The following is a 22338-nucleotide window of genomic DNA, read 5'->3' as shown; positions in this document are numbered from 1 at the left end:
TCATTCGTTCCAAGCTTATGAATGCGAACCAGGCGATGTTATAGAGGTGTAACTTCAATCGCTGTGTTGTTTTTTGTTCGTTTCTAACACGTTCAACTTCTCGCGAACAGGCAAATCTGGCTCGCGAGAAAGCCCGCTCGCAAGGGGAGGAGAGCACGGGCAACCGGTGAGTTTCTCTCGGCAGCTCGAGACTCGCGGCGAGAACTCGAGAGAGAAAGGAATTTTTCTCGCGAGACCGCGAGAACACCAACACTGGTTTTTGCAATTTAATTGCCAACCCAACTGTCGTTTTGAAAAAAATAAACCGTTTTGTTCCATTTTTGTTTATTCTCCCATAGAGGAGAAAAGCAACTCGCGACAAAATTTTGAGGCTAGGAATTTTGACAGGTATGATTTTCATAAAGTATTCGCCTCCTTTTCTCCCCCACAGAAAACCTGGGAACGAGGTAGCTGTCAAACTAGGCCAAAATGTTAAAGTCACTCACAAAATGAACTTTGAGTGATTTGAGTTCATTTCTGACGTCACGACTTTCTCCTCTATTGTATATGTAGTAGTCCGGGAGTTGAGACAATGGAAGAGATCCAACAAGCATATGTCGGTCGCTATACTCTCTGATATGTTGGTGCAGGTATCATCAAATGATAGTTTTTTCTATCACTCATTTACAATACTGACCTCGAACGTCAGTGGGTTCAGCAAATTTGTTCATTATTGGCACAGTTTTCCTTTTTTGGAGCCGGAGGTTATTTTTATGGGCACTCTAATGCAGACTTTGAATCAGGGAATGCATGTTAACGAATTTTCATGCAAATAAACAATGTAAAAAAAATCACGATTTTGAAACTTAATGATGTTTAAACATCTTTGCAATCAAAACAGCTCTTGTGTCATATTCAGACTTTTGAAAAAATCATCGTTCAATGACTGCCAAGATGTAATTTTTTTTTGCAATTCCGTCGTGAAACTACTTACTTTTCCTGTCATTCTTGAACGACGAAATCAGCCTACTTTTCTGTACCAAAAATAACAGAATCGAATAGCAACACTTTTCAAAATAAAATTCACTGAAATGGGTGCTGAAAAGTTGAACTTTTCAGCACTTGTTTCGAAAAGTAACACTTTTCAATTTTTTTTTCTTCAAACGATTTATTGACAAAATACATGACAATTTGACATAAAATTTCACTCAATGGGTGTTTTTCAGAATTGCAAAAAATGTTGTATGGAACTCGTTGCAAAACTTGATTTTTTCCGCACTCTTCGTATTTATCCAACTCGGTGAACCTCGTTGGATAAATGTACGACTCGTGCTGAAAAAATCCTCTTTTTGCAACATGTTGCATAAACTACTATTTCATTGTAACTTTTTTAAAGATGTTTTGTTCTAAAATTCTTTATTTGGGTTTCTAAGCCCTCAGCTTTATTTTTTATTTATAAATATTATTTATAATATATGAGAATATTAGGGATAACAATTTTTTGATCTAAGCTTAAGCATTCAGAGTTGGTAAATTTCGTTGATTTTTTAGATTATGGTTATGTCCAGCAATCGAGGCATTGCTGTGACCTTTGGCTCAAAAGATTTATAATTGACATAATGATTATTTGTGAATTAAAATAATATTCTGGAAATTGTATGAATCACGAAGATGCTTTGAATATCTTTCTTTTTTAAATGTTGAATATATGAGTTGTTATACTTTTTTGTTGGTGATATTCCACATTTATTGGTCATCAAGGTTTGTCGAATTCGATCATTATTATTATAACTTACCTCGATAATGTTTGATTTAGTTTTTGTTGAAGTTGTGATATGTCACATAATATTATTCTATAGCGTTTTTGATTTGTAAATAATTTATAATATGGTATCCCACTGTCATAGTTCAATATTTACAGCATATTTACAATTGTAAGAGCCATTCTACCCCGCCCCAAAAACGATATCGAACAAGTTGTCTACATTGCCTCCACTACACGCGGCAAACGGTGTAATAAAACCTCTACGATTGTGATGGTGCCAAAACGATTTACGAAACAGAACTTATGAACTCTCTACCATAGTTTTGAGTGGGCCAAGACGGTTGACATGCGGAAGCGACTACTGATAGCGGTTAAAGGGGGAGGTCAACCATCTTCAGAGGGGAGGGAAAAGATTTTGAGGACAGACCAAGACGATAGGACAGAGAGGTGTACATTGAAGTTTTCGGTGTGACGTGTGTCTCGTGATGGTTGTGAACTACTTGTTTTTGTTTTGTTTTGTGTAACGGCGCAGACTTGCGGAAGGAACAACCAACTAAGTTGCTAACACTACTAAATTGTTTTGAACCAACTACCAACGCACTACTACCGAGCTACGAGCGATCATCAACTTGCTAAGAGGGAGGGAGGGGTAATAGATGTGGGGGTGTTGAAACGAGATGAACTTGCTGAAACTTGCTTGAAATTTGCAACGCTACAAACTATTTTCATGTCACCACAAGACGCTAGAACATAGATAGAACAGCTTCTTGCCGGGAAAAGAAACAGCAACTTAAACAACAGAACGTGTGTGGTTTTGTGTGTGGCAGACAGAGAAAGAGAAAGAGAGAGAGAGGTTTACAGAAGAGAAGTTGGTGTGTGAGAGAGATAGATAACATGTTTGGTTGCACTTTTGGTTTGAAAACAACGTTTTTTTGTAACTTTTAAGGTAAAATAGTAGTAAAAGTAGAGGGTGGAGTAGCAAGTAAAGAGAGGTTTCAAATACCGTTTTAGCGTAATTGACGGTCTCATTCGTAGCCTCGGTGAAGGCCCTCCTCAGACGAGTTCTCCTACTTTGCGACAGAGTCTGTGGGCAGAGTAGCACGCCCTTGGTGTTTGTGGGTCGGGTCGAGGAGGTTAGTTTTGGTGGTGATGGTTGTGGGAAATGTATATTTGTGAGATTTAGATTTTTTCATTGACCCACGCGGAAAAAGTCGATCAAGTCGTAGAAGAAGAGCACGGAAAAAAGAGAAAAGAGAGAAAAACAGAGAAGAGGAAACATTGGTTGAATTTTTCTTACAAATCGCAGATTTACAGGGTGATTTGGTGGTGATTTTCCACCTGGAAACAAGTTTGTCAACTGTCTAATCGTGGAAGCGAATTTATTCACAGATTTAAAAACTTTTTGAAAAAATGCCGACTGCTTGGTATTCACAGCGGGACCAAACTGAAAAGGTAAGCAAATTGAATCAAACTAAACATTTCTCAAGCGGAGACCGGAAGGACTTCCTGAAGACCAAAAAACCAAAAAAGAAAGCAAGAAAAAAGCATCATTTACATAAGCCCATTGTCGGGGGAGATGTTGATTTGCATCAAACCCCTTTCCTTTTGCGGCTCTGGATCTCAGAACTTGGCTGTTGTTTCACTTAAATACACGACGATTACGAGGCTAAGTCCGTAATTGGGTGATGGCGGGTGAATTACGGGATGACCGAAGGATGGATGAATTTGACCCTAATTTTCATCTTGGTTAAATTTTGTGAATTTGAATATTATTCAAAGGTTGAGAGCTCGAGGGAATGTGTCGACTTTTTTTTTCCTCACCACTTGGTATCCCAGCTTGGGTGGCACGTCGACAAGAATATTTCCCTTGAGCCCTGTAATCTGATGATAAATTATCTAAATGACACAAATTTCTAGATGAAGATTTGAAAGCATTTTGTTCAGCAGTATGATTAAAATGTTTAATTTGTTCTGTTAATTTCGTTGTTGTGATATTTTACAAGGTGGGGTAAAATTTGTGGGGTCTTATTTATAATATTCAGTTTATACAAGATCTAGACTCAATATAGATTAGCTACTGTAACGTTGATCCAATTATTGGTATATTTTCAGATTGGAATAAGCAGGGTGCATTCGACGACGACGCGTGGGAAATTCATACTTAAGGTGTTGTTAGCAATAATTTTGTTTCACAATTTTCTACGCTTAAAAAAATGTGGTGCTACGGACACACTTGCGAGGAAAGAAAACGAAAACCAGACCTTTTCATTTTCCTTTTCCTTTCTGCGCGCCACTAGCTGCAGTTTCGACGGCGGGCGGCGATTTATGACGTTGAGAATATTAGAGATTTTTTTTTCAGAAGGACAGTAGAGAAAGATATGGAAGAGAAAGAAATGAAAACAGTGAAGAAATAGATAATGAGTATTGTGAATTTAAGTAGCGTTAATTGTGATATGAAATAAGACTTATAAGGAAAATAGACAGTAAAGATGAGATTTGTCGATGGTACAAAGATTCATAAAATAGTTCCGATGCAGTAGAAATGTATTCGATAGCTGAACGTGACATTAGAATTGGATTTTTCCACATCGCCTATCTTTGTTTGAGCTCAAATTGGAGAGTGTGCTTCATTTTGTTTGTCAACGCAACTTCTGTGTTCTCTGAGAAATAGTCACGATTCGCTAATCTCCTCTAGCAGCAAACAACAACACTGGAACTGCTTGCACTTTCATTGTTAAAAATAACTTGCAGGTATCGGTTTTGAAGTGTTTTTTCTTTTTTTTTGTTTTTGAAAAAAATGGATGATAGGCAGGTTTATATTTATTATTTTGCAAATACCCATTGTGTATTTTTCTTTGACGAATGTTAGCCCAGTGATACATGCTATGGAAAAGATTTAGTAATTTTGGAACACGGTGTCTGAGTTTATTTTTCCAATTTCGGTGATTCTCAACTAATTAACATTCACAAATTTAATTTGATACAGGTTATATTTATGAAGTTTGTTGACTAGATACAGAAAAGCATTTTTCAAAAAACTTTTTTTTTAATTTAAATCTTGTAAACAATATTCCTTACTAAGCAATTCTCCAGAAAAACTGGAAATGAATTTTATTTATGAGCAGTTCTCGCAAATTTCGGTCAATCGTTTTTTTTGTATTTTTTAATCTGACTGAAACTTTTTTGGTGCCTTCGGTATGCCCAAAGAAGCCATTCTGCATCATTAGTTTGTTCATATAATTTTTCACACAAATTTTGCAGCTGTCCATACAAAAATGATGTATAAAAATTCAATAACCTGTATCCATTCTTTTGAAGGAATTTTTAGATCGATTTGGTGTCTTCGGCAAAGTTGTAGGTATGGATACGGACTACGCTGAAAAAAATGATGCACGGTAAAAAAATGGTGATTTTTTATTTAACTTTTTGTCACTAAAACTTGATTTGCAAAAAAATACTTTATTTAATTTGAAAAAAAAAAAACTTCAAAACGGTGCATTTTATAAAAATTTCACTTTAGTATTTTATGATTGCAAATTTAATATTACATCGAAAAATGAAGTTGAAAAATTTTTCCGACCAATATTTCATTTTTGAAAAAAATCAGTGTTGATTCAAAAATTCATAACTCGGTCAAAGATTTTTTGCACAACCTGGAAATTTCTGAAAAGTTGACATTTTATGTCCTCTAAAACATATCAAAAAATGAAAAAAAAAATCAAAATAGTTTTTTTCTGCAAATCAAGTTTTATTTAGTGACAAAAAGTTAAATAAAAAATCATTTAAAAAAATTTTACCGTGTATCATTTTTTTTCAGTGTTGTCTATATCCATACCTACAACTTTGCCGAAGACACCAAATCGATCAAAAAATTCCTTCAAAAGATGCAGATTTTTGAATTTTCATAAATCATTTTTGTATGGACAGCTACTAAATTTGTATGGAAATTTATATGGACAAACTAATGATGCGAAATAGCTTCTTTGGTCATATTGAAGGCACCAAAAATTTTCAGTCGGATTAAAAAATACAAAAATTAAAATGAAAGAAAAAAGACCGATTCCGAAGAAAACTGCTCAATAATCTATTAATATTTGCAAACATATATTTTTAAACGGTTTTAGGATTTTCATTTCTGAATAAATCTCACATATTCAAAAACTCATTTCTTACTTAATTTTTAAAATATTCAGCGATTTACAACATTTTAAAATATTCTTTCTCTTCTTATTCTACACATTTTGATGAGTGAATGACACATAAAACACATCATTTGACAAATTTCCTGAACTGTAATTAATGAAGTCACTAAAACAAAAAAATAAAATAAAGATATCTCAGACATTTCTCGATGAAACTTTTCGCTCTTAGGAGCGTTGGAAAGCTGAGAAAATTTCCTATAAGACACATTTGAAAGAAGCAATGACTATTTTCTCTCCTTAAGGTTGTCCAGAAAACACGCCGTGATAATATTCCTTACTAAGCAATTCTCCAGAAAAACTGGAAATGAATTTGATTTATATTTTTTAATTTTGTTCAAACTTGGTGGAGTCCATCCATATAACCAAAGAAGCCGTTTTGTGTTATTAGTTCACCCATACAAGACTCCATACAAATTTGACAGCTGTTTTTACGGAAACAGTACGAAAATATTCAAAATTTGTTTCTTTTGAAGGACCTTTCTGTTCGATTTGTTGTCTTCGGCAAAGTTGATGAGGTCTGTCTAGAAAAAAGAAATACAAAAAAAAAAACAATTTCCATTTCGCGGTTAAAAATACCCGAGCAGACGGAAATAACTTGGGAATAACATTCTTTGTTATTTGAAAATACTAGGCCAATAACATTTTATGTTATTTATAACAAGATTTGTTATTCGCCGTTATGATTTTTTTTGTTATTGGATTGTTATTCTAATAACAGACTAATAACATTTTACGTTATTCTTCGAACAAATCTTTGTTATTATTTTTTGTTATTTTAACAACTAATCCGATCATCCCAATAACAATTGGAGGTATTCTTCCATAACAAAAAATGTTATTCCCAAGTTTTTCTGGCTTTCAATCAATATCAGACCGATAACAAATTGTGTTATGATAACATAAACTGTTATTGAACTCTTATGCAAAAATGGATTTTTCAAGAATATTCCATAACATTTTCTGTTATTTTAACAGTATTTGTTATTGAAATGGCATGAATTTAGTTATTACCGTCTGATCGGGTAAACATACATTTTGAAGCGAAATTTTGAAAACGATCTGCAAATCTTTAAACTATAATGTTTTCGATTGCAACTTATATTTTTCATTTGAAACAAAAGTCTTGTTTTGACAAAAAATCCTTTTTTTTTTTCAAAAAGCACATTTTTTTCGAAAATGATACTCGGCGGCATAATTTTCCTCTATACTTCTCAGTGGTTTAAAAGTTGCGGTTTTGTTCCTTTATACATATAAAAAATAAAAATTTTGAAAAATAGTTTTTTGTGTTAAAACGTTTTTTTCAAAATCGGCAAAACAACTCCCGCGTCTATTTTTTCTGAATAGTCCTCATCAACACCTACAACATTGCCAAAGACATCAAAAGGATCAGAAAATTCCTCAAAAACTACAGATTTTCAAATAGTTACGTCATTGGAAAGAACCCCACAAAGTTTGAGTTAAATTAAAAAAAAAACATACACAATATTCCCGGGATTTTTCCAAAACCGGGAATTTTCGGATCCCGGGATTTTTCATGTTTTGTCCCGGGAATTTCCAAAATTAATAAAATTAAAAATTTTGGTCTGGAAATTCAGATTTGGTTGTGGAAAAAGATGACCTGTTGAATATTTAGTAATCGTTAAGAATTCAAAAGCGTTTGAATTTTTATCTGGCATATATCAGCATCAATTTGGATTATTAGGGAAAATTTTGAAAATTTTAGTTTTCAGATCCATAAAATGCCTAGCGTTTAAGATATTTTCTATTCTCATTCTTTTAATTTTTTAAAAGGTTTGAAACTTGAAAACAATTATCATATTTTATTAGTTTTCCTTAAGCATCTGCAGTTGCCTCATGCAATCGAGAAAAAAAAAACAAATTAAGAAAGCTGTTAAAGTTATGTTTTTTCTTGTGAGGAACAGGGCAATTTATTGTTAAAAAATCTCTTGTACATATCCCTTGACCTATTCAGATTACAACCTCCATTTTCCCCTGTTGGCGGTAGTGACTCAAAGATAATAAGTAAACTATTTTTTATATAAAACATGAAATTCTTAACGTATCCTAAATTTTCATTGGCTGGTTTCAATTCCTTTGTTTTTGATTCTTTTGTTATGGACAGTTTTAAATATTTTTTAAATCTTTTGTGGTCATGTATAAAAACACAATTTTAGAAATATTTGCGTTGCAAATATTTTTTGAAGTTTATGTCCCTCGACTCTGATCAAAGTCGAGGAGGGGCAAAAAATAGAAAAAGCTAAAAATTGAAATTACAGGGCCCGGTGTCAACATTTGAATGAAAACAGTGTTTTAAAATGCATCATACACCTGTCCAGTTGTTTTGCAATCATTGATTTCCAAAATTTGTAAATATTGACGAAAATTTTATTTTTGCGAGAAAAAAAAAGTTTTTTGCGGTGCTGTACATTGTAATTTTATAAATGTTCAAAATATTTTTTTTAAACGAGTCCAAACATGTTAAACATGATTATCAATGCAGAAAAATGCATTTAAGATTGTTCTCAGTAGTTTAGACTTCTATTTCCATTAAAATTTTAATATTTTTTTGAAAAAAATATTTTTTGCCCCCTGATTTTTCGGACCAATTTTGAAGTTGGCGCGACATAAAATTTGAAAAATATTTGCAACGGCCTTAATACAAAAACTTATTTGACTTGAATAATATTGAATATAAAATTGTGATTAGTATAAAATCCAAAGAGAAACAAAACAATTTTTAATGCGTACTAAGCTATCAAAACACTGCTGTCTTTGTTTAGTTTGAAGTGTAGACTATCACCAATTAACAATATTGAGCCAATTTTATGACCTGAATCTTGAAAAATATGACAAATGTATTGAAAATATAGATTTTATGATCAAGTTTCAAACCCGGGAAAACTGGACACCTTTTTTTAAAATCAGGGGGCAAAAAAATATTTTTCCAAAAACAATTCAAAATTTCCATGAAAATGGAAGTCTAACTAACTGAAAACAGTCTAAAATGTATTTTTCTGCATTGATGATCATGTTAAGCATGTTTAGGCTTGTATAAAAATGTTAAGATTTTTTATAAAATTCCTATGTACAGACTGCAATTTTTTTTTTCGCAAAAATAAATTTTTTGTCAATACTTAGATATTTTGGAAACCAATGATGGCAAAACAACTGAACAGGTGAAAATGCATTTTAAAACACTTTTTATTGAAACCATGGCTCGTAATTTCAATTTTAATACTTTTTTATTCATAGTCGAGGGACATAAACTTCAAAAAATATTTGCAACGGCCTTATTAAGATTTACTGATTTTGGCAACACCCTTGTTTTGGCAACATAATCACGTCATGTTGCCGAAAACGGGATGACACTGTAGTATAAACTCAGTCCAAGTGAAATACTGAAACAAGTTAATTTGCATCAAATTGTGTATGTTTTGATGTGAAAATTCACAGTTTTTCATGCAATGTGGCCGCAATAATGTGCATTTATTTTTCTCCCAGGCAAAATAGATTTTTTTACAATCTTTTTCTCTACATTTGGAGCTCAATTTTTTTTCAACCAAAATAGTTATAATGTACAGAGAAAAGTTATCAGAGTAATTTAAGCTATATACTTTGGAATTAGAAAAAAAAGTTAAAAAATGACAAAAGATTGAAAGCTATTATATAACCTAAGGCACTCTCTATGATCCCTTTGAAAGAATGACTGCACTGGGGTTCAATAGTTTAGATCAGAAAAGTAATTTAAAAAAAAATGTTAGTTTTGAACAAATTTCCCCATTTTTTGTAGTTTTCAAGCCTGAACAACAACAAAAATGCTATAAAGAATTCACAAACCCGAAAATCACTTTGCACATTGGAAGCACATCAGCTCTCGCATGCCAACCAGCTACAACAAATCTCTCCAACTTCACCAAATTAAAAAGAAGATCACGCACTTATCCATCAACATCCAGCAGCAGGGCGAAGTGTTTCTGCGTTTCGTGCGGTCTATTTGCGTTTCAAAGTCGAATCTATTTTCACATAACATGTATCAAGCGGGCGGGCAGGCATTTCGATTCGCGGAGAAATTAATCGACACACACTCATTTCCCCCTTCGGGATTTTTCTTTTCAATCTGCCCAGCCTCCTCCCTTCAAACCTGGCGGCAGGAAAAAAATCCCGTGCCTTGCCTTCGCGTCTGGCCAATTTCCCAAAGTCGGAGCGCCAAGAAAGAAGAAAGTAAGCAAGTTAGAACGTAGCAAAAAAAAAAAGTAAAAAGGGAAAGAAAGATGAGCAGAAGAAGGCAAAAATTAGCGTAGCTATTAAAGCTAGTGGCGGTTTTATTTTTAGTCGAGGTTATTTTCGAAGCACAACACACGTGCTTGTTGGAGAAGGTGCTGCTGTCGAAGCTGATGCTGTCTGTCTGTTGCTGTTTTCATCCCGCGATCGGACAGCAGATTAGCACACTTTTCTTTTCGAGGAAGCAAGATGATGGAGCAAGTGCCTCACTTTTGACATTGGCGTATAAATTGGTATTGGTATGATTTTCATATTTTTTCATAATTTATCTTCAATTGCAATATGTCTACGTGGTTTTTGAGCAATTCCCCGAGACTTCGAACAATTCCGTATTAACTTTTCAATAGAAAAAATCCGTAGATGGAAACAAGCAGTCTATCCCATTCCTACTCAACGTGAACTGACACTAGAGCAAGTGAGATTGATTTTTTGTTTACATCTACAGATTAACCTACGGAATTATAAGTCTTTGTATTTTTTTATTTGGATGAACATTTTTAAGTACCTTTGTATGACAAAAAAACACTATTAGTTCGTCCATACAAGTCTCCATAAAATGTTGGCAGATGTTCATTAAAAATGCTATTGAAATTTTCACTTATCAGTAAAAAAGCTACACTCTAAAAAAAAACAAATGTTTTATGAGACTTTTCACAACCAAAAAAGTGCGCAAATAGTAGTTTATGCAACAAGTTGCAAAAGAAGTTTTTTTTTAGCACGAGAGCAACTCTCTACGAAATCGGCCGATTTCAACCATTTTTATGTTTTGTATTTTTTGATTTGGCTCAAACTTTGTGGGGGAGTTCCCTATGACCAAATAAGCTATTTTGTGTCATTGGCTCACCCATACAATTCTCCATACAATTTTGGCAGCTGTCCATACAAAAATGGTATGTAAACATTCAAACAACTGTAACTTTTGAGTGAATTTTCAGATCAATTTGGTGTCTTGGGCAAAGTTGTAGGTATTGTTGATGACTTTTGAGAAAAATAGGTACACGGAAAAAAATTGCAGATTTTTTAATCAACTATTTTTTCTCTAAAACTCAATTTCCCAAAATATTTATTTTTTGATTTTCGAGATTTTTTTATATGTTTTAGGGGACAAAAATCCGCAACTTTTGAGCCATAGAGAAACATTGTCAAAAAATCTGCCGCCGAGTTATGATTTTTTTTATATAAATAGTGATTTTTTTGGAAAAAATCGAAGTTTTATGCAAAAACAAGTTTGACCTTTTTATGCACAATTGAATTTGCAATCGAAAAGTAATTTACAGATTTTTTGATAAAGGGCTCCGTTTTCAAGATATAGCCACCGAAAGTTTGATTTTAGCGAAATATGTGCAGTTTTTGAATTTTTAAAAATAGTGACCATAAGTGACCATTTCTAAAAATATTTTTTTTGAAAAGTTCAGAAAATTTGCTATAAAATTGTCTAAGAGACATTGAAGATTGTACCTCGGGTTGCTCTATCTCAGCCGCTTTAAGAAAAAAAAAACAAGAAATTGAAGTTTTCTAAGTCTCACCAAAACAACCCACCATTTTCTAATGACGATATCTCAGCAACCAATGGTTCGATTTCCAATGTTAATACATGAAACATTCGTGAAATTTTTCGATCCTTTCGAATTTTTTTTTTGAAAATTTTAAAATCAAGACTAACATTTTAAAAGGGCTAAACATTGAATATTACGCCCATTTAAAATGCTAGTCTTGATTTAAAAAATTTCAAAATATTTTTTTCAAAAAGATCGGAGAATTTCACAAATGTTTCATATATTAACATTGAAAATCGGACCATTAGTTGCTGAGATATCGTCATTAGAAAATGGTGGGTTGTTTGTTGAGACTTAGAAAACTTCAATTTTCGTGTTTCTTTTTCTTAAAGCGGCTCTATCTCAGCAACCCGAGGTCCAATCTTCAATGTCTCTTAGACAATTTTATAGCAAATTTTCTGAACTTTAAAAAAAAAACTTTTAGAAATGGTCACTCATGGTCACTATTTTTTAAATTGAAAAACTGCAAAAAATTCGCTAAAATCAAACTTTCGGTGGCTATATCTTAAAAACGGAGCCCTTTATAAAAAAAAATGTAAAGTACTTTTCGATTGCAAACTGATTTTTGCGTTAAAAAATAATGTCAATCTTGTTTTTGCATGAAACTTCGATTTTTTCCAAAAATCACTGTTTTTTTTCGAAAATTCATAACTCGGCGGCAGATTTTTTGACCATGTTTCTTTATGGCTCAAAAGTTGCGGATTTTTGTCCTCTAAAACATATCAAATAAAAAAATACATATTTTGGGAAATTGCGTTTAAGTGAAAAAAAAGCTGATTAAAAAATCTTCTAATTTTTTCTTCCGTGTACCTATTTTTTTCTCAAAAATCCTCAACAATACCTACAACTTTGCCGAAGACACCACATTGATCAGAAAATTCACTCAAAAGTTACAGCTGTTTGAATATTTACATACCATTTTTGTATGGACAGCTGCCAAAATTGTATGGAGACTTGTATGGGTGAACCAATGACACAAAATAGCTTATTTGGTCATAGGGAAGGCCCCCACAAAGTTTGAGCCAAATCAAAAAATACAAATAAAATCCATTTCCGGTTTTGGTAGAGAATTGCTCACGAGTCATACAATTTTCCAACAAGGTTTACTGAAAAGTATTGAAAAGTAATAAATTTCCATACTGCTATTTTTGGTAGGGAAAAGTAGGTCGTTTCGTTTCTCCAGAAGGACAGGAAAAGTTGACAGTTTAGCAGTGAAATTGCAAAAATAATCTTTTTGCAATTCCATCGTGAAACTACTTACTTTACCTGTCATTCTTGAACACCGAAACAGCCTACTTTTCTGCACCAAAAATAATAGAATCGAATAGTAACCCTTTTCAAAACAAGTGCTTAAAAGTTCTACTTTTCAGCACTAAAATGGATGCTGAAAAGTTGAACTTTTCAGCTCTTGTTAGGAAAAGTTATACTTTTCAACATTTTTTTGATTTGAACGTTTCATTGACACAATGCATGGACATTTTTCCTATAATTCTGTCCAAAGGGTGTTTTTCGGAATTGCAAAAAACGTTGTATGGAACTCGTTGCAAAACTTGATTTTTCATCACTCGTCATATTTATCTAACTCGGTGAACCTCGTTAGATAAATGTACGACTCGTGCTGAAAAAATCCTCTTTTTGCAACTTGTTGCATAAACTACTATTTTATGTCATATGCCAGATTTTGAGTAATGATACAAGTTAACCAAAATTCACTTGACATTGTTACACATTGTTCGAAAATAAACAAAGCTTTCGGAAACTGTGGAAAAAGCTCAAATTTGTTTTTGCTTAATCTTTCGATGTAAAATATATTTTTCAAACGAAAAGTACGATAATGACATGTCAATATTATGCACAATTTTTTCGATATAGCTACAAAATACTGTTTTTTGTTTGATACCAGATTTTAGTTACCTGTAAAAGTCATGTAATTTTTATAAGATCAGAAAATTTGCTATGAAATTTATAAAATATATGAAACCTTTAAAAATAAGTTTTTTTTACATCAAATAATGGCAGCATAGTTGCTGAATTATCGTCACAAAAATGTTAATTGTCAAATGAATTTTGAACAACTTGTGAAATAGTCCAACACTGGAATTTTGTGTCATCCAAACGGCATCCAATAACGTGAATTTTTAGAGATGATTGTGTCTTGCAATTTATTTTCTTCTGTCGAATTAAAAAAAACTGTTAGTAGTATTTTTTTTAGAGTGTAACTTTTTATGTATGCCAAAATTGTATGGAGACATTTATGGACGATATTTGATATAGGAAAATATCTGCTTTGAGCATAGAAAATGTTCAACAAAAATTTCTTTCGAATAAAAATCAAACAAAATATAAAATTCGCTCATTCTTGGGAGGGTTATGGATGTAAAATGTGAAATCATAAAATAGAAAAATGTAAAAAAATCGTAAAACTTTGATTGGGTTTTTTTTTTGAAGATTTGCTCAAGGTAGCACACAGGGTTGTCCTTATTTTGTTATTTTCAATTTATTCTCGACCAGTAGAAACAAAATCGGAACCTTGTATGAACTTAAATCTACAGTAAAATCATTCTTTCAAAAACACGAATCTCAAAAAACCGCGAAAATGTGAGCAACAGTGAATCAGAGCGCAGCAATGATGAAGCAAGCACGCCTCCAAACATCTTTCGTCATTAATCAGAAGTGTTATAATATCCCATCCATAGCAAGCGTTTGAGTATAACAGTTTTCCCCTCGCAGAACTTCCGCTGACGCTTTCGAGCTTTCGACATACCTGCTTGAACTGGCGCATCCCACCGTTGATCCGCAGCGAGTCGGCCGCAATGCCGGCGATTCCGTCCCCTGGTTCGCGTAACTGCCGCAGCGAGGAGCTCGGGTTCGCCCCACAGGCATGCGCACACTGACTGCCACAGCAGATGTGCAGCGAACTGGCCTCCGGTTGGGAGCTCTGGCGGATGATTCGCGAGCCGGACGTGGGCGAAGACGTTATGAGGACCGGCGGAATAGTCGAGTGTTGAACCTGCTGGAGTCGACTGTGGAGTGCGCTGCGAACGGATTCCTTCGAGACGGACCGCGTCAGCTGTAGCGTGGACACCGGCGTAGTCGAGGCACGTCGGTCACAGTTTCGACACGCGCGACATCTGTTGTACGGCACCAGTTGGTAGTTGCTGCTGGCCGCACTGCCAGCACCTGTTGCGACTCGGCCTGCCCCTCCGACGCCGCCGCCGTCGCTGTGGCACGAGTTGGACACCGCTATCGAGGGGGCCTCCAGCCGGCAGTGCATTTCGATGTCCGGCACGGAACGGGCATTGTGCTGGTCCTGGTGGTCTTCGCCTGGTTTGTGATGAGATGTTGTGAATAGAAAAATAACACAGTTAATCAAAGGTATTTGTCATATGGGTAATTCTCTACCAACTCACACGAAATCGGGAAAAGTTGCCCCGACCCCTCTTCGATTTGCGTGAAACTTTGTCCTAAGGGGTAACTTTTGTCCCTGATCACGAATCCGAGGTCCGTTTTTTGATATCTCGTGACGGAGGGGCGGTACGACCCCTTCCATTTTTGAACATGCGAAAAAAGAGGTGTTTTTCAATAATTTGCAGCCTGAAACGGTGATGAGATAGAAATTTGGTGTCAAAAGGACTTATATGTAAAATTAGACGCCCGATTTGATGGCGTACTCAGAATTCCGAAAAAACGTATTTTTCATCGAAAAAAACACTAAAAAAGTTTTAAAAATTCTCTCATTTTCCGTTACTCGACTGTAAAAAATTTTGAAACATGTCATTTTATGGGAAATTTAATGTACTTTTCGAATCTACATTGTCCCAGAAGGGTCATTTTTTCATTTAGAACAAAAATTTTGATGTTAATAAGCAAACCCCTTATGTCTATATATCAAAATTTTTGTAATTGTCTGCTCTACAACTTTGTACAACATTGTTACACTCTAAAAAATAACCCTGCAAAGTTAGAAAAAACACGAAATTTTAAAATGAAAAATTTTGTTCTAAATGAAAAAATGACCCTTCTGGGACAATGTAGATTCGAAAAGTACATTAAATTTCCCATAAAATGAAATGTTCCAAAATTTTTTACAGTCGAGTAACGGAAAATGGGAGAATTTTTAAAACTTTTTTAGTGTTTTTTTCGATGAAAAATACGTTTATTCGGAATTCTGAGTACGCCATCAAATCGGGCGTCTAATTTTACACAAAAGTCCCTTTGACACCAAATTTCTATCTCATCACCGTTTCAGGCTGCAAATTATTGAAAAACACCTCTTTTTTCGCATGTTCAAAAATGGAAGGGGTCGTACCGCCCCTCCGTCACGAGATATCAAAAAACGGACCTCGGATTCGTGATCAGGGACAAAAGTTACCCCTTAGGACAAAGTTTCACGCAAATCGAAGAGGGGTCGGGGCAACTACTGTGTGAGTTGGCGGAGAATTACCCCAATCTTATTTGAGATTTTTAATGATATCAATCAAATTGTTATAAAATTTAGACATTATAAACAAGAATGTAAAAAATCTTACTTTTGTTCTTGCTGGGAAGAGGTTATTACAGACATGCCTAGGTTTTGCACGCCTAGGTTTTGATTCGTTCAGCTGTCTCGGTTAAGCTTATGGGATTTTGGCTATATGGGAGACATCTGGAGTTCTTTTTTAAAAAGGACCAATAAACCAAATTTCCAGTTTTTGTTTTTTTTGTGTGTTTTTGAAACAGCCTTGAGTCAGGGGTATTAAAATACACCAAAAAATTGGACCTTTAAAAAAACTCCAGGCATTTGCTTTAATCGTTTGAAAAATCATTCAAACATCAAAAAGTTATATATTTTTTTAATCGGGATGTTGTCAGCTATCCATTAAAATTATAATTATATAAAAATTTTCATAAAAATACGTTAAATATTTTTTTTTAAATACTCAAAATTGTCTCAAAACTTCGTATTTTTGAAGAAAAAAAATACTCAAAATTTCAGTTTTTACAATATGGGTACCAAACCATCAGAATTTTTTCAATAATTTTTTTTTGAAAATGCTCAAAATTTACACAAAACTACGTATTTTTGAAAAAATACTCAAAATTTCCGTTTTAACAATGTGGGTATCAAACGATCGGGATTTTTTAATACATTTCGAATGTAATAACAACATATTTTGAAAATACTCAAAATTTTCACAAAACTACGTATTTTCGAAAAAAAAATACTCAAAATTCCAGTTGTTACAATCTCGGAGCGTATGGTGGTGTGTCCCCACGCTTCTTTCTCCCCTGTCGATTCAGAATAGTGTTGTTGTTCGAACACTCAGTGCTCAAACTCAACCCAATTACGAGTCATCTCTGCGATACGGCTTTACGCAGTAGGCCTGGCCGCTTTAACGCTTGTGATGTTTCAATGCATTTCTACACTCAGAAAAAAGTACTGGCAAAATCCATAAGAACGTCTTATGACCTTTCGACATCAGGATTTTATTCGGATGTCATAAGATTTTCTTATGGCTGGGAGGGGAAATTTGACAAAGGCGTCACTTAAGATTTCCATTGAGCTATCTTATGATATTGGTGCGAAGATTTTTATGACTTCAACAATTATTTTATTATGGATATCAGTGTTCTTCATAGAGCAATCTTATGATATTTGTAAGAAGTTTTTTGTGACTTTAATAATTATGTTATTATGGATATCATTGTTTATTATTATTGTTTTATACTGGCATACATATTAAATTAAGATCTAGATTTGATTGTAAAACTGTGAAGGCCAAAGTTCTCCAGAACGATGCTCTCTGATCCGTTTTCATCACCGGTCCCCGAAGAGTCGCGCCAAGGCAGGTTCACTTGGGTTCTTTACTTTCCCGAATTTCTCCGATTCCGAACCAGATCTAGCCGGCGGCCACGAGATCTGTGCCCTTGGCGGTCAAAGAACGGCGATCCGGGACGTGCAAGAGCCTCGCGTCTCGATCGGCAGAATTGTTTTCCGGGAAGAGCTCGTCGCGTCACTCTCGCTTAAGCTCGGGATTTTTTCCACCGGATCGGTCTGTGGAGTGAAATTTAGGTTAAATTCTGGTTCAATTTCAAACATGTATACTTACGTTAGATTTTGCGAGTCCGTTTTGGCCGGGGGCACAAGATGCCGTCCTTGCCGGAGCCTCCATCGGTGAAATGGCGCTCTGGGATGGGCTCGTCGCTTCGTTTTCACTATTGATTTGGACCGAGCATACGGAATCGGCTTCGATTGTGAAATTGAAGTCAAGGTCCTGTGAATGTAATGAAGTAATAGTTATATGCCATAAAGAATTAAAAAGCAATAACTTACGTTACGGGTCCTCTACTTGGAAACAACTTGCAACAAGTTTGCTCTTCCGACGCCATTTTAAAGTTTGGGTGAAATAAAATTCCCGGGCAGACGGTAATAACAAAATTCATGTCATTTCAATAACAGATTTTGTTAAAATAACAGAAACTGTTATTGAATATTCTTGTAAATCTTTTTTGGAAGAAAAAATAATAACAGTTTCTGTTATTTTAACAATAAATGTTATTGGGATGGTATTCAATTAGAAATGTGGAATAAGATGATAATAACAGTTTAAGTTATGATTTTCCTTTTAATTTCATAATAACAGGATCTGTTATTGGTTTGATATTCCATTGGAAATGTGGAATAAGATAATAATAACAGTTTAAGTTATGTTTTTCTATTTTATTGCATAATAACAGGAACTGTTATTGGTTAGGTATTCGATTGGTAATGAGGAATAAGACGATAATAACAATACATGTTATGATTTGCAAACCATATATGCAACTATGAAATATTTTTCGGGATATTTTTCTAAAGACAAGAATATTAATTTCGTGTACTTATTTCACTCCTAAACTAGTTCCTAACTCAATTGTTTTTTCAACACTTCATATAATTTTGAAATTTACCGATTTCGAAAAGTTCCGAGTACTAAGGTTTTGCAAGAGACATGACACACACTACCTTCGGGAAGTCGCGTGTTTTCGCCTTTCTTACAAGTGCCCTTACAAAGTGTGTACAAAGTACACGAATGCGACTGCCGGTGAGTTATATTTGAAAGTTACCCTCGGAATGCGATAAAACTCTTCTAATTTATTTATCAAAAATTGAATTCTTTTTTCTCGGTGTATCGCGATCCCAAAACAAAGCAGGAACGGGTGGAAAAGGAACGAGTTGAAAATATCCACACGCTCCACACCAAAATCCACAATGCCTAGCTGTCAAAATCTGCTGATACCACATTTTAACAGCTGATAGCAAACTGCAGTGTTGATTTTAGATAGAATTAAAAGAAAAACACCGTTTTTCCTGCAAAAAAACAGATTTTAGTGGATTTTGTAAGTTTTTTTCTTCTTTTAAATGTGTTTAGTTGAAAATGATTGGTTCTCCTTCTTCAGATTGAACGCGGTAACAATTCTGCACGGTCTCGATCTGGGGATTTAATCGCCCTCTCGGACGTTTCTTCTATAAAACATCAATCAGCTCTGTTTTGGGGCAGAAAAGCGGAGCGGTCAGAAGGTTTGTCTGCACTCATGTCTCGGAGGCAATCAGCGGCAGCTTTGACCGGTTTGACGGAAGTGGAGACGGCCCGTGCGCCAAACTGCCCGTGGTGATTCAACGGAAAACATTACCTGTGCATGAGCACGCGGGACGTTCCTGTGGTACGGCCGGCGCTGGCGTTGGCTGGAAGCTGCTTGTGACGATCGAAGGGTGAACATTGACCATGGTACGCAGGGGAGGAGGAAGTGTGACAAGAGATATCAAGGAAATGAAGAGGAATATCGCGAAAAGGAAGCTGCGAGGTTGTGAATAAAGTAAGAGGAAGATTAAGCTTAAGAAAAAGTTGGAAACGCTTCGTTAGCATTTTTTCTTCGAATAAAAATGTTTGATTACAAGCACAATTTCTTCTTTTTAGAATATTATGTTAATAATGATGTTTGCGGTCTGTTGTTGTGGTTGCAAAAAAGAACTTCGTTTAGTTGAGGTCATCGCGTGTGTTTATCCGTGTGGAACCGCTTGTTTCAAGCCGAAATGTTGAGCATGTCCTCGGGAAACGGTCCACGTACATAAGCTCGTTCTCAAACAGGTTGTTTATCTTAAGCTCCAGTTCCCGCGAAGAATCGTTCATCCATTCGACAATCACCCGGCGATTCTTCGGATTGTCCTCGATAACGCCTTCAGCGGTTCGATGTCCTTCCACCCGGGCCGGGTCACGTACTCATCGCCGAACTTCTGTCGGAACTCCACGCTGATTTAAATTTCTAATTTAAATGTTGGGCAGCAAGAGAGCGTACGGATGAAACTTTTACGAAATGCACTCTCAACCCAGTTCACAAAACTCTTGAACTTGGAAATGAATGCTTTTTTTTGGGAACTTTTCGAGTAAATTGTAATTTGCAGTGTTTCTGATTTCAGAGTGTAGGGTTTGTTTACATATGGCCAGGGGGTGGTGGGGTAGGACTGGAAACGTTTGGAAACGGAATCCACCCGAATAGGTCGTCTCCAAATTACGTTTCCCTGCTAAAGTTTTGCAAATACCAACTTCTAGCAAAACAATGAAATTGGTCCAATGTTTAAGTGTAAACAAAGAGTCTATCCTGCTGACATGAGCAAGATAGACTCTTTGTTTACACTTTGTCACTGGAACACTTACAATGTTTTGCTTGATTGGCTGAATTACACTGAAAATATGCCACACTTTTTATTCAAGTGCCCAAACACTTGAATGATTGAATAAAGTCACATCGTAGATCTAATTGGTTTGTGTTTCAACATCAATCCAAACCACTATCAAATGCAAGTGTTTGGGCGGTTGACTTTTTGGTATTTTTTGACATGTTATTTTCATTCGGGTGGCTCAAGCTTTTCAATTGTTTTGCTCATGAATTTGTCCCACCTTCTTGAACTATTCAAAGTAATGAGCAAAACACTTGAAAATGATCTTAAGATCTACCCAAAACAGGCACTATTCAAAGTCAACGTGATTATCCACATGAATTTAATGTGTTTCACTGATTGATTTTTGCGCGACATTCATCGATGGCTAGAAGCGAGGCAAGAACCAATAGCACAAAAAACACTCCCGTATTCAACTGGCCGGCCGGCGCAGTGGTAGCGTGCACGACTAGCAAGCGAGAACCTGTAAATCGCTTGCACGTACTTTTTTTTTTCAACGCCATTTAAAATTCAAGTGTTTGGCTATTGACATTATTTCATGGCCAATCACCGAAATTTCAAGTGTTTTGCGATTGATATTTGAGTGCTCTGTACAGCAGGGCCAGATCATGTGTAGAACACTTCGTTGAGCTGTGTAAGTTTTGCTCAGTGTAGGAAAACAATGTTTAAACAACACGAGCTATTTTTTTCTTGTTCAAATAGCTATATAAAACTATTTAATGTATAATTACTTAAACATTTTATTTTGTAAACGTAGTTTTTGAACGCCCCCTACGAGCGAGAATACACTGAAAATATGCCACACTTTTTATTCAAGTGCCCAAACACTTGAATGATTGAATAAAGTCACATCGTAGATCTAATTGGTTTGTGTTTCAATATCAATCCAAACCACTATCAAATGCAAGTGTTTGGGCGGTTGACTTTTTGGTATTTTTTGACATGTTATTTTCATTCGGGTGGCTCAAGCTTTTCAATTGTTTTGCTCATGAATTTGTCCCACCTTCTTGAACTATTCAAAGTAATGAGCAAAACACTTGAAAATGATCTTAAGATCTACCCAAAACAGGCACTATTCAAAGTCAACGTGATTATCCACATGAATTTAATGTGTTTCACTGATTGATTTTTGCGCGACATTCATCGATGGCTAGAAGCGAGGCAAGAACCTATAGCACAAAAAAACACTCCCGTATTCAACTGGCCGGCCGGCGCAGTGGTAGCGTGCACGACTAGCAAGCGAGAACCTGTAAATCGCTTGCACGTACTTTTTTTTTTCAACGCCATTTAAAATTCAAGTGTTTGGCTATTGACATTATTTCATGGCCAATCACCGAAATTTCAAGTGTTTTGCGATTGATATTTGAGTGCTCTGTACAGCAGGGCCAGATCATGTGTAGAACACTTCGTTGAGCTGTGTAAGTTTTGCTCAGTGTAAAAAACGATCACAGCAGCCCGCGACGAAACGTCAAAACAGTGAAAACCAAGCAGCAGCTGCGGTGCGCGCCGCGCCGCGCACTGCGCGGTGAATACTTGTTTGTTGTGTTTTTGCTTGTTCTCGTGTACGAGTTTTGTTTTGACGTTGTGTTTTGTGTTTCGATTCTGGATAAAACGGTCCAGATAATTTGAAGGAACCAAAATAATGAATCGCCGCAAGTGCAACATCCGGTGAACGACGACTTCGAAGTGTTTTGATGATTACCAAATCAGAAGCTGAACGAAAAGGTAAGTTTGTAATGTTATCAGTTTATCGCGGTGATAAACTTGTTTTAATTAAGGATTGCAATCACCACCCGTTCCCAGGGTTTCGTTTCTTGTTTACCTTCTTGTTTGTTTACCTCCCAAAGTTTCATGTTG

General features: G+C 35.2%; 1 protein-coding gene and 2 long non-coding RNA genes across 5 annotated transcripts in view; 1 reads left to right on the top strand and 2 right to left on the bottom strand.

Annotated features, from left to right (window-relative positions):
- Positions 1–22338, bottom strand: part of LOC6041134 (small conductance calcium-activated potassium channel protein) — a 459395-nt gene that overhangs the window by 295951 nt on the left and 141106 nt on the right. For 2 of the 3 annotated variants that reach the window (XM_038252479.1, XM_038252481.1), the window contains exons 3-5: positions 14548–15107; positions 4006–4041; positions 2748–2828 (exon numbers count right to left, since the gene is read on the bottom strand). In XM_038252479.1, coding sequence (XP_038108407.1) covers positions 2748–2828; positions 4006–4041; positions 14548–15107 — 677 coding nt within the window. The remainder of the gene's footprint in view (positions 1–2747; positions 2829–4005; positions 4042–14547; positions 15108–22338) is intronic. The other variant, XM_038252480.1, reaches the window with a different exon arrangement.
- LOC119766767 lies at positions 17451–17923 on the bottom strand. Its single transcript, XR_005277114.1, has 2 exons — positions 17873–17923; positions 17451–17817 (listed from the first exon to the last, which is right to left on the bottom strand). It is a non-coding gene; the product is annotated as an uncharacterized LOC119766767 (long non-coding RNA).
- LOC119766766 lies at positions 18958–19706 on the top strand. The gene is made up of 2 exons (XR_005277113.1): positions 18958–19142; positions 19203–19706. It is a non-coding gene; the product is annotated as an uncharacterized LOC119766766 (long non-coding RNA).

The sequence above is a fragment of the Culex quinquefasciatus genome, chromosome 2, assembly GCF_015732765.1.
Source record: "Culex quinquefasciatus strain JHB chromosome 2, VPISU_Cqui_1.0_pri_paternal, whole genome shotgun sequence".
Taxonomy (NCBI): domain Eukaryota; kingdom Metazoa; phylum Arthropoda; class Insecta; order Diptera; family Culicidae; genus Culex; species Culex quinquefasciatus.
This window is presented reverse-complemented; position numbering and strand designations above follow the sequence as displayed.